This window comes from Scatophagus argus, chromosome 11 (genome assembly GCF_020382885.2).
Source record: "Scatophagus argus isolate fScaArg1 chromosome 11, fScaArg1.pri, whole genome shotgun sequence".
NCBI lineage: Eukaryota > Metazoa > Chordata > Actinopteri > Scatophagidae > Scatophagus > Scatophagus argus.
This window is the reverse complement of record NC_058503.1, coordinates 7,860,402-7,874,033: the sequence shown is the minus strand read 5'-3', so window position 1 is coordinate 7,874,033 and position 13,632 is coordinate 7,860,402. Positions and strand designations below refer to the sequence as shown.

Below are 13,632 nucleotides of genomic sequence, written 5' to 3'. Positions count from 1 at the left end.
AAGGTCCATGGAGAAGAATTGCTTTTCCTTTTAGGTTTGGGGTGTTTTACAGGATCAGAAGCCAGTATCAAATCCATTTATTGACATCTATTGCCTTCTGTGTGGGGACTCAAAAACTATTGCTTTTATTGCTCTCAGTGCAAGAACTACAGATAGTAACCAATAACATTTAAAAACCTAAACTCACAAAATATTGGAATAAGAATTCTAAATCTGAGACTGGCATTGAAAGAACTGAACATTCAGAAACAGGCTAGAATGGTAGCCCCAAGTTTCACTACATTTGTACTTGTATACTTAATGCAGAACTTGTATTGTTTTTAAGAAACACAAAATGAGTATGTGAAGAACACGTGGGGTAACCCAATGAAAGTCGATGGTGGTTATCAGGGTTGTGGATAAGCAGAGAAGAAGAACTTGTTGCCTTCATTTATCTGCATATTTCTGTGTATGTGTGTATTTGTGTATTTCTGCTCAACAGGAGCTTTCATTAACCTCTTTTTTTTCCATTTTCATGATGTTATATATGAAATGTATCAAATGGTATTTGTCACTCAACATAATAAATGAAACATCCATCTCATTAACTATGACATATTGTTTTTCAAAACATATCCCAGCATGCATTTGGCAGAAGACAGAGAAAAACCATGGAAAACCCATCACTGCATTACAAGGCTGACATGGAAAGCAAGTCACACTGATGTTCACTTTTACTTATATGGATATTAGAAAATGGGAGGACACCGAAAAGCAGAGAAGTCCAAACCCTGTTCCACACAACAAATACATCACTTAACAATCAATAATGTCTCTGTGGAAGACAATAACACTGATGCAATCATCACCTACCTCTGCTCCTGCGGGGCGTTGATGGGCCAGAGAGAACTATCCCAGAGACGAAGAGCATGAGGAGAAGGACCAGAAAACTGCGTGAGTGTTGCTGCATCCTCATCATCATCATCATCTGTGCTGATGTGCTGGTACTAAGCCTCAAGTGTAACAAACTGCTGTGATCTGCGTGAGCTCAGTTCAGCGCGGAGAGCTCACAACAGGAGTGAGACACAGAAATAAGAGGCTGTCAATCAGTGTCACGTCGTTGACTGAATAAATATTTGGCAACAGGTTGCATGTAGCGTGTGCTGCAGCTGCAAAGTCAGACTGGATATTTCTGGTGTGGCTGGACTACTTCTCTGAGTTGGCAGCTCTCAGGACTAGTGCAGCTCACTGGACTGGACTTCTAGGTGCAGCAGTCTGCTCCTGCACCATCTATACCTCTATAGTGGAGGGAGGAGACTGACAGAGCAAGACACACCCACTCCCATTAAACCTCCCTCATCTCTCCTGTTCTTTCTCTCTCCCCCTCTCTCTCTCGCTCCATCTCACACTCTTTCTCTGGAAAAGGAGCGAAAGTTTTCTCCAAACATCCCACCCTCCTCTGACTCTTTTTTTCTGTTCTCTTTTTGCCTCTGCTTCGTCTGGTGTATCCCCAGTAATCCTTTTCTCCTTCTTTAGAGGCCTTTTAATGCTTTGTATTGTTGTTTTTCTTTCTTCCTCTTTCCCTTCATTTTTCTGTCTCTCTTTTTATTTACTAGTCTCACACAATGTATGCACATACACTGTTTTGTTTTTGTTTTTTTTCAAATGGCGTATGTTTACATGCACACTGATTTTATTCTGAGAAACCTGGTCATTCATATTCCATGTATTCATGACTCCATTAACATCCTGATTGACCAAATGAAAAAAGCATTGATAAAGTGCACTCGGAGATCAGAGATACAGACTTAAGAAACGTGCACATACATACATATACATGACATAACCTGGTATATCCCAGAAAACTGGCTGGCATGTTTGTGTGTAAACTCTCTGTTGCCCAGAACAGAGATGGAGTTTCCAGATATGGTTTCCCACAACAACATATAAACATGAACACACTTCAGTCAAGAGAATTTGAAGGGTAATTGGAACAGTCATCTAAGCTGTGTGTATCCAAAAAGTTATGAGTGTACAGGCTGTGGTTTCTGTTATATTCCATGGAAACAATGTGTCTCATTATCCCATCTACAAATATATTCTCTGTCAATGACAAAAAACTCATTAAGAGCACATGTGCCACAGACCAGATAGCAAAATCATATCTTTTGCAGACTTGGGACTTTCTCGTGCATCACAAACATGACAGTGTTGCATCATGTCCTTTCTTTGAAATCAAACTCATAGTATATCATTAAGGAATCAAGTTCAGTTTTTATGTTTGTTTGCGCACATGTGTGTGTATGTGTGTGTGCGTGTTTCCCAGAGTCAGTTTTAGTCCTAATCAGCCAAAGCTCTCAGGCAGAGCTGGGCCTCAAGGACAACGAATGCGTGTTTATGCAAGGCACACACATGTCTGCTTGCACGTGCATGTGTTTGTGTGTAGTCCAATATCTCCACCCTCCAATCCAGTTGACTGTATCACACATGTCATTGCACGAGACAGGAAATGATGCAGTGCGCCAGAGGTTTGTGTCCCAAGGAAGCCCCTGAACAGATTGTTTCAGTGGAACCCCAGCGCTCATCATGCCAGAACCTATTAAACACAGATGAATCATAGACTGCACTCTGTAAAAATGACAAAAAAAAGTTTGTGGTGTAATCAGAGTGACCGAATACGCTCTCCCGACGAGATTCGTTTGTCCGTGAAGTTACACTAACATTAGGATGAAGAGAAACGAGCCAGGTAAAAAACATCACATTAATGATGATTGATGATCCTTTCCCTAAGTGCTGCACTTGGGTTTGTATTAAAGAACTTTTTTGATATATTTGACTTTGTGCTATTTTTTTTGTTTGTCCTTCCTTACATTTCAGAGGGATTCTCAGAGATATTTTGCTTTCTGCTCTAATACATTTATCTCACAGCTTTAGACACACACAGTATTACGTATAACAGATGTATAAATTACGATTCACTCTTAAATTAAACCACGAGTTCACCTGTTTTGGTTTGTGACTGCAAATGGCTATGAGTAATTAGCATGTCCACCAAAGAGAGATTTCCCCTGTAAACCCAGATGGTTTCACTTAAGCAACCATTTGAAACCCCAAAATTACCCAACGTTTTCACTAGAAAGAAAAACAAAAGGCATAAATTTGTTTTTCCTGCTTTCCTCTCCCATGAATCATCTTAACACCCCTCAGATTTATCTTGTGACCCTTTGAAAGGCCTAACTGGGAAGACTCACAATGGGAAGTAACAGGCTTTAAAGAAGATAAAGGCTGACCCAGTTTAAACATCTACAACAGTAAATTCATGAACTGATGCATCATTATAAGCAATCGATATGAGGGCATTTTCCTGCACAATAAGTACTTGACTATATTTTATCTTTTGCTATATTTTGCTGCTAATACTTTTTACTTAATGTGCAATTTGATCCTGATTTTTACTTCTGCACATTTTTACATTACTGTGTTGAGGCGTCGTCCTCCACCTTCACCTTGTCATCCCCGCTGACTGTCTCCTATATAGTTTTCAAATCAGTCATAATTATCCTCTAAGTTCTAACTGACCAGATTTTTGTTACCAGGTGTGACAGCCTGAAGGGCATTTGAATTGGGTCTCCCTCTCTCTCCCATTCTCTGTGTGTATTTTTATTATGTTTCTTTGGTTTTAGGGCATGTTCCTGCGTGTCTCTTTTCCTGCGTGTGGCAGCAAATGAGAATTTAAGCACCCAGAAGGGTTCTTTTATCTCAGTGTTGTCCAGGAACAATTATTATCAGTTTTAGGAAGAATATTCTCTAATTCTTGTAAAGTTCAATCACTTTGTGGAAAATGTGTTCCAGTCTTTTAGCCTTCTGCCTCTTTCCTTTTGGCCCTCTTGTGCTGCCAGATGATCTGTCACTCGGTCTGAACATTGTGACCGTCTGTTTTAGTTTGAAGGTCCATGACCAAAATGTTATGTCCCTGATAAATGGAGTGGTGACAGTGAGCAGGGATTCAACCTTTTCTTTGACATGATCTCATTTTCCTATGCACCTGTTGACTGGGTGTGTAATCTAACAGTTTATTTTAAAAGCAAAAAGGTTAAAAGCTTACCTGTACATAGAAAATGGGGTTTCAGAGTTTCTGAGAGGCAAAGAAACTCTTGCAGTTTCATTGCACGGTGACTAAATGCTCAAGTGTACAAAACGTGAAGTTTGAAGCATGTCTGCAGCATATCTGACATTGGTGTTTGTATTATTGTGTTTTAATGCACCATTTGAAATTGTGCATAAAGGTGAACAAAACTACACCTCCTGTTTCAGACAGGAAGGAATGCTATAGTGATGCGTGGACCAGCTCTGAGTTCATCCAACGCCCCATGCATGCATAAATCATCCACCTGTCAGCTACGTGAATTAATTATTTTCTCTTATTTAAAGACCTGAACGTGAATGGACATTTCACTGCGCCTTTTCTGGTCCTTGTAAGCCACGCTGCTTTTTTAATTATGTTGAGCAGCAACATTGTGCCACTGCAAAAAATTGTAGTTATAAACTTGACAGCAGAGAGATAAGTCTCAAGAGGAAACATATTTAAACTTTAAGCTTCTGAAATAAATTCTTTAGACAACTCTGATGGAGCTCACGATATATCAGGCTTTTCACTCCAGTTTCACTGCATGAACCAAGACTCAGACAACAAGACTGTGTGTGTGTGTGTGTGAGTGTGTGTGTGTGTGTGTGTGTGACCTTATGGACTGATACAAGAAATTAAAAAAAAAAAACAATTAACAAGTGGAGCCTGTCCAATCCTGTAAGCATGTCAGGAGATTAAAATAACTATTGAAGTTAAGCTGCTGTGCCTCACATTAATGTGTACAGTGTCTCTCTTAAGAGACAGGTCATAACATATTGTTTCTGTTGCCAGGGGCTTGCTGCAGGTAATGTAATTAATGTTTTCTTCAGTGTTATTTTCATGACTGATTTAAAGTGGAAACAGGCAACCCTCTTCGCCATTTCCAAGTGGTATTATTGTTGGCACTGCTGTTGCAAAGACAACCAGATCGCTTTTGTTTTGCTCAGACTAGCAACTACCAACAATGCCGGAGTTCATTCATTCATTTAATCTATAATGGAAACATGAAAGCAGATGGAAATAGTACCAGTCTGGATGGATTGCCAGCCAGGTTTGTACAGAACCAGTCTATGTAAATCCTGATGTTGTCATTACATGGCAACGCTTTTAAAACATATCCTTCATGCCAGAAGTGAATTAAAAGCTTTTAAATTGTATAGAATTTTTCAGAAATTATTAAATGTCTTTATTTTTCACTTTGTCTTCAGTAAGTATCTATGATCCTTTTCCTGGTCTCCTTTTGTCCCTCAGGCTTTGTGAAGGATGCACAGGATAGAGGAGAATGGGTCAGGCACGCCATCCTCGCTCTGCTTTTGTCATCACAGATTTGTCATAGTATTCCTTCATTTTATTGCTTTTCAACACATGATCAGCCCCACCTGCCAAGATGCGCCACGCAGCCGGAAAACTGTCAGGGATGGGTACTAAAAAATGGAGGCCTTACATACTCACACATCAGGTTATGTGTACATCAGTTTCCACATCGTTGATGATAATGAAGGAAACAATAGGATTTTCCCTTTGTCATCCACAGGCTCATAGCCCCTATACTCTCCCTGAAGAGGAATCACCTTTACTCAGGTGGAAAAACACTCACCAAAATCTTCCTTAATATGAAACTGACATGTTAGAATTTTAAGATGACGGCTTTTTTTTTTTTTTTTTTTTTTTTTTTTTTTTTGCATCCACCCCGATTTTTTCCTTCCAATCGCTAAAGGCGATTGGAAACCGCTTTCTCATGGGGCCAAGAGCAGAAGGTCGTTCACAGCTCAGTCGAGCGTGTGCAAGTTTCCTTACTTGGACTGGTTGTGATTTTGAGTATGGAAAAAGACAATAATTTAGATTTTTTTTCCACTCACTTTTTCCAATCTGTTGATGCCATGAATGGGGTGACTTATTAAATTACAGACTTCCATACCAGGTCAGAGCAGTTTGAGGATGAAAATGTTGCAGACATTGAAAGAGTCACATTCATATTTCACACTCTACTTCATCCCACATAGAAATCACAGTATCCTGTCATCACTATATGCCCAAGTTTCTATATTATAACCTCTATAGTGATGCAAATTTTAAAAGAATGCCTCTGACTTCAGACCCTGCACTATTTTTGGAAATTTATTATGTGGCTGTCAGAATGTGTGGTACTGCAGTAAGTCTGGTCTTCCTGCCAGATAATCGGGCTCTGCTTTGCATTCTGTAGCAAAGTGGAAACTATGATGTATGGAATATTCTTCCAAATATTCAGAGTTTCTCAGAGGTCGCAGGCTCATTTAGTTTCACCATCGGCATACACACTTCATTTTTCTTGTATAAATAATAGCCCCCTATCAGGTCAGTGTGTGGTGTTACTGATAATAATATTAAGTCATAAACCTCAAAATCGCAGCAGGTTCTGGAAGCACCTTGAGGATGACTTCACTGCTGATTACTGTAACAGTTGTTGTGGTTGTCAACAATTACACAATGTTAAAACACCATATACTCCCACACACACACACACAGAGCAGGTGAACAACACATGTGCATATTTTCACATCTGCTGAAGATTTTTGAAAAGTCAAAAATCTACATAAGAGACAATTCTTGATCGGTATGTTCAAACTGTTCACTTTTACATCACAAGCCAGGACCAGTAATTCTTTAGTGAAAATGAGACCCACGACCACAATGACAGCTAGCCTGTCATTGCCAACTGCCAAGTGGCAGGAAATCTTTCTTTCTGGAAAGTCACTGGGGACATCAGTGTTGTGGATGATGAGGCAGAAGGATTTAGGGGAACAAGAGGACATAAATATAATTCATCCACTCTGAATTTATCTCAGAGACCAAAAGAGAGCAACCAAAAGCTCAATGTGGTTCTCATTTTGTGAACCTTTGTTTGAGTATATATGTGTGCGCCGAGCAATTCGTCTGTGCTTTAGTGAGTGCACTTGTTGGGATGGATCCTCCATCTGCAAGATAAATAACTACATTACATGGGAAGATCAGGCGTGCAGCTTAGAGCTGACAGCAGATAGGATACTAGACAAATCCACAGGCATTAAATAAGAATCTGGCTTTGATACGCCAACACAAAACTTGCAGATGTCGTTACCATAGAAGTCCCACTTTTTACGCACATTCTGTTCTTCTACCGCACAGTTATTTCACTCCCAATAGTTTTAACAAGTGCACAGTACAAATGTGCTCTAGATACACACTGACCTGTTCACATTTTACCCAGGCATAGTTTCGCCATTTTGTGAAATACAGATTTAATTTCTTGTCAAGAATTAGTTGAGAAGATGATATGGCTATCATGCCTGTGCAACAAAGCAACTATCAGTGTTACTAGTATCAATAACGGATCACATGACTGCTTGCATATAAAGTTCCCCTTGACTCCCCTTGACTTTTTTAGTTTTGCTTTTATACTGCAAACTTCACACTCACCATACTGATTAGCAGCTGTTCTTAGCAAAAATGCTGTGCACTAAATGCCCAGCCTCACAACAGGCAGACAAAGTTAGCAGCTAGCAGGTGGACCAAGTGAAGCATTGATCATCTATTTCTCTCAGGATTAACTACAAGGCTGGAGCAGAGTTAAGAGAAAGTGAATATTCTTCAGGTGGCCAAAAACAAGACTCCAAATGAAGCATAATGTTGCTCCTCATTTTATAAAGGTGTCAGTGGGGACAAAATATCAGTCAGTCCAAGTTTAAGTATGACCTCGAGATAGATACCTTATCTTAGCAGAAAGACGAAAAAAGGAAAACAGCTAGTCTAGCTGTGTCCAAACTAGACTGGACTTCTGTAGCGCATTACAACCACCATCACCACCACCACCCCCACACCCAGGAAGAGTATGTGGAATAATAAAGCAAACATAGGTTCAGGTTCAGTGAGGTGTGTTAGCCTATTAACCACTCAGATATCATATATTACAATATGGACTGCATTTTCTGTGATTCTACTGGTCCATTAAGCAATCCAAATGCAAAGGACAGACCAGTCAAACAGGGACGAGGGTACATCCTTGACAATAGTTACAACAGCAAACCTTTACGTAAAGCATTTAAGACTAAAATCACATAGCAGATGCACATCATGCTAAAGTCATTTTCAGGCTCTGATAAACTGAAAACCATTCACCTCTGCCTCTTTTCAAGTAAAAATCCAGCATCATATTGAGTTTTACAATCATGACACATTTCTGAAATAATGTTTTATGGTGGAACATTGGCGGGCTATGAGAGGGCAGTCTTGTACTGTACACGAGTGCGGCAGAAAGGGTCAGCGTGCACACAGCCGAGCAAACACAGGAGGCCTTCAGAAGCCAACGGATAAATTGTTTAGAAGTGTTTGTACACAGTACACGTCTACTCGCTTCATTCCTTCCCTGGACTTCATCATTTGTGTTACTGTGAAAGTTAACAATGCACTTTTGTCTCCAGAAATAAGCAAACACTCTGAGATGGCATATCTGTTTTCTCACCCAGGAAAAGCTTTCAATGATAAGTGAATTCTTGTGGACATAAAATGTAAGTGTGTTTTTAATGCTTTCTCTCCATCACAGTGTCACTATCGCCCATGCTATGCTAGTTTAGAATCATCTTGAAATAGTGTAATGGCACTCAATGACAGGAAAATAAATAATAAAAAAGTTCCGTGATTGGGGAGGGGATGAACAGGAGGACAGAATCCTCTGATTGAACAGAGTTTGTTTTCCTGGCTTGGTAATATGATTGTACTAAAGCTTTCTTTGGTCTCGACTCCGTCTTTGTTCCTCTAGATGATTAAGACAAATAAACCATGGGATCAAACTAAGACAGGACCTGGAAGACAGAATGGAGGAAGAGAGAGAGAGATCTGAACATATTTAGTACAGCACAGCTCAGTAGGTGAAAGCAAACCCAGTGCTCTGGAATGTGGAAAATAATCACCCACTCCACACCGCACCATCAAATCATTTCACACTTACCGAACAGAATACAAACACCCCAGTTTACAGTAAATGATGTAACAGCCTGAAACTGATGTTGTGACACTTTCTAGAGAAACTAATTGCTTCTTCTTTCCATTACTCTATCCTTTCATTTATCTGTTAAGCCATCTGGATTGTGTGGTAGAAAGAAAGGATGAAGAATTTACCTGGATATGACCCAGAGTAAATCAACATGTGACAGATGATGAAGTAACAGACACTACATGGATACACCGCAGGTCTTGTTCAGCCTCAGAGGAGATACATATAACTCTTAACAGGTGTCCCTATAGGGCTTCAACTATTTGTCTTCATGTCAAACAGTGCAAGGTTGCCGCCGCAGCAGAGCTGGTTAATGTTGGCATTGTATTTATAAAATGATAAATTGGCAGAATTAAAGAAGAAGAGACAGAGAAAGCAGGGTTGTTTAAAATGTAGAAAACAACTACTTGAAACAAAGATTCTGTGCCCAGTGTGAAACACAAAAGGTAAAGACAGAAGCACCTTTTTATTGGCTGCCTATAAGAATCAAATCCTTCAACTTTGCCCAAAAAACTCCAGATGTTCCTCTGCTAACAAGAAAAGCTTTTATTCAAAATGTCCTTGGTGAAAGTGTCCATGTGGCAAATCTGAGGGCAATATATACCTTCACTGAAGTGGATTGAAGACAGAGAGAGGGCACACAGGATTTCAACGGAAATTCAGATTTATTACAACAGGGTTATCTCAAGGAAATTCAATCGAATGCAACTGGACTTAGTTATTTGTCTTTGAAGACGAATAACTAGTCCCAGCCTAGTCAAGCGAGCATGAACTGATGAAGCCTCTTGGATGAGAGGTGAAACATCTTCAAAGACAAATAACTAAGTCCAGTTGCATTCGATTGAATTTCCTTGAGATAACCATGACCTGGATGAATGAGAATATTCACAGGCTTACAACAGAGTTCTTATCTATGTGGTGTTAAAGTGGTGATAATAACATGTGTTACCCATTTTAATTGCTAAGAGCTAAAAACATGACATCACTTAAAAGAAGTCAGACAAGATAAAAAAAAACTGAGCAGCCTGATGATTGTACAAGTTGGAAACAAGCCAACACTTAAGACAGATTATCTAAAAAACTAAAAAACTACTAACTAATTATTACCTCCAAATAAGGGGGTAATCATTTAAGTGCATCGAGTATGCCAGAATTAATCCCACATTGCAAACTAAAACTTGTACAGTAAGCCCAGTGAGTCAAAACTGAATCCTGAGGTCAGTAAACTGTGATAAATGTTTACAACAATGTTGTCTCTTCCAAATAAATCTGGCTAAGTCTCATTGACAGCCTCACTTTTCTTTTCTATATTTTGAAGTCCCAGATCTTAATAACTCAGTCAATACATCAGTCACTTTATTTGTCCCAAAAGGACAACTAGTTCTGAGGCAGTGATACTGGATAAAACACAAAGCACTTCAACACATAATGGACAGAAAGAAAGAAAGAAAGAAAGAAAGAAAGAAAGAAAGAAAGAAAGAAAGAAAGAAAGAAAGAAAAACCAAGCACTTAAAACAATATCTAGTAAGCTTTTTCAATTTTAAAAGATTAGTAAATTTATAAGTAAAAATATGCTTAATAGTTGCTTATTTACGCATCCAGCAACCAGCCTTAAGAAACTGGGTCCTGGGAGGATATGAGATTATGTTATATTTAGTTTATTTAATTAAGGGCTCACAAAGAGTATGAGTTTGAGAATCTCTCAGTTTTAGGTAATGCGAAACCAGAAGACATGATATGAAACTTTTTTAACAACTGTTTGTTATACAGAACAGACAGGACCTTTCTGATAGCAGTGATTTACAAAGGGATATCCTTAAACTGACAGGGAAGCTCTCAAGCCAGTGCTTTCTGGTTGTTTACTCTTTTTCCAGTCCGCTTTAATGACAAAAACACTCCATTCTCGTTCACATGGAGAGTGGATTTTCTGCTCTGCAGGGGATGATTATACATGATATGAGCTGGGGAAGAATTGGATTCCACACAAACTCTGAGACTGCAACTGCTTGCATTCGGACAATATTCAGCAAGTAATGCAAATGTATCAGCACTAACCTGACAGCTTTACACTGACAGCAGGCATTCATGGTTTAGAGACAGATGCTCTGCTAACTCCAAGGTGAAGACTCTTAGGGTCTTCCAGAGACCTTTAAAGAAAAAAGACTAAATATCGGAGCCATCCTACACCATCAGGCCAATGACATTAAAGTTCATTATTTCTTTGGTCCATAGAAACAAATGACATGTTGATAAATGTCTTAGTCCATTAACTGCTGTTTTACTTTCCAATTTCCAAAGCATACAAAGGTACTTTTAATTCATTTTCCTAGCTTCCAGAAAGTAACCGATTTCAATTTGCTATAAAAATCAACTTTTAATTTGCTTGGGATGCAATCCATCACAAAGTACAAACTTTTTCTTTATTTCATTGTGCAAGTTATTACTGTCATTACTATTATTATTATTATTACTGTTGTTGTTGTTGTTAGGTATTTTATTCTTGTTTGTGCACTTCAGGACATTGACATTGACACCCCATATACACACAAACAATAAAGTTCCTGTAATTTACTATGAGCTTAAAAAGTTAAAAATATATATTAAATTTATTTATTATGGAGGCAACATGACTAAAGACAAACACATATCGACAACATACCAGTCTTCCTCAGGATCAATTTTTTTTAACAAGTACAAGTACAAGCTTAAAACATAATCTTAATCCGCATTTACTTATTATTTTTCTTGTAGGTTTTGATTTCTGCCAGTTTTCCTGAACATGAACGAATTACAACAGCAGATTCAATCCATTATAAAAAATAACTGATGCAAAGATGGAAACACAAGTAGAAATTATCTAAATGTGCACAACTGCTTCCAACAAAGATCAGAAAAGTGAATGTATGCACACCTTCCACAGTAAATGGAAGTAGATCCTGTAGTGAAATGCAGATAACCTGGCATCATGTGCAGCATGTGGGAGACATTCTACATGGCAGCAATATTGGCCATGTGTGTAATGACCAAGCTAATGTCTGATTACATTTAATTTGATACAAATGAGCAAATTATCCAACAATTTACCAGGAGAAATTATTACGTAATACCTCAGTTCATTAACAAACAGTGTATTATGACAGCATGTCACATTCAACACAAGTGTCAACAATGAGGGAGCTTTTCTCTTTTTTTCATCCTCTTCTTTGTTTCTCTCAGGAGATCATATACTCTCCTCTGTGAAGAGGAGATGAGTTGCTGGTGTAATAAACTATGATTCCCCGAAAAACTGTTGAAAGATTTCTGACAAAAACAGGCCAACATATAATTGGGCCTGGAGAAGAGGGAAGTTTTTTTTATTATACATCCCTGCATTTTCCATTAAAATAGTTTCCAGAAAATGAAAAAAGGATTTGAAACAGCCAGCCTCAGGTAATACCTGCTGGAGCGTTTGCCAGACAGTCGGACTGAACTCTGGTTCTGGTGTTGGACTTGTTCCAGTAGTGCTTCAGCCTTTCAGCTATGTCCATACCAATTATTTATTTCACTATTTAATCCAAAAATCATTCATCATTTTAATCACTCTGCATGTAATAGTGTTGGCTTTCAGACAATTATTGGTAACTGTTATAGAAATTAGAACGATAACATTGTGAATCATATGTTTTGTATCATAATGTGGGTGTAGGCAATACCTCATAGTCTTGCTTTTGTTATCTGCTGTTTTACTGGGAGCCAGATACATGAAGAATATATAAAGATTCCTACGCTACAGGATGCACAGTTTTAAATTAATTTTACTCTAGAGTTTCAGTTAATCTTTTTCAGAGAAAAGGCAGTGCTAAAACAGATTAAGTTTGGGAATCAGTAAATTAAAAAGGGAAAGATAAAAAACATAATCAGCAATAAATGATTTAAAAAAATACATAATAAAATAATAATAAAAAAAATATGATTGTCAAAAGGAATATGTACTAGCTAAGCTACCTAGCAAATCCCTTAGTTACCAACAATACTAACATGTTGCTATAGCAGAAAGCATGCTGAATTCACACTATGTCAGTAAAATCAGGAAAACAAAATTGTTAATACCGACTGAGGAAAGTTGATTCATTCCTCTAAGATGCTAGCTTCTACGTGACAGATCCATAAAAATGGTATCATGACTGAATCAACTCTAAGACATATTTATTTAGACAACAGTGACAGTGGTTTTGGAGCTATTTTCCTTTCGATTTGAGGACCAATTTTTTTTTTCCAGGTAGGAGATAGACTGCCAAATTAAGAAAAAATAACAGACAGCATGACAGTGTGATGAAAAAAAAACTGTACGAAGGAAAAATAATTCTCAAAACGACAACCATTCAAATTAATGTAAAATGAAACCACCAACCAAAGCTGATGTCATTTTATAATTTATACTCAAATAATTTTCATTCTCAGGTCTTTTTCCTTCTTTTACTCATCTTTAGTTTAGTGGTTTAATATTTTAGTGGTTTAATCGCTGGTGACCCTGTTCTAT

At 38.2% G+C, this 13,632-nt stretch overlaps 1 protein-coding gene across 8 annotated transcripts in view; it reads right to left on the bottom strand.

The window, feature by feature from the left end:
* LOC124066728 (target of Nesh-SH3) overlaps positions 1–1,285 on the bottom strand; it is a 28,649-nt gene extending 27,364 nt beyond the window's left edge. For 2 of the 8 annotated variants that reach the window (XM_046403442.1, XM_046403443.1), the window contains exon 1: positions 853–1,260. In XM_046403442.1, coding sequence (XP_046259398.1) covers positions 853–967 — 115 coding nt within the window. In that variant the 5' untranslated portion in view covers positions 968–1,260. Of the gene's footprint in view, positions 1–852 lie in introns of all 8 variants that reach the window. The other 6 variants (XM_046403444.1, XM_046403445.1, XM_046403437.1 and 3 more) reach the window with 5 other exon arrangements.
* Positions 1,286–13,632: the final 12,347 nt, after the last annotated feature.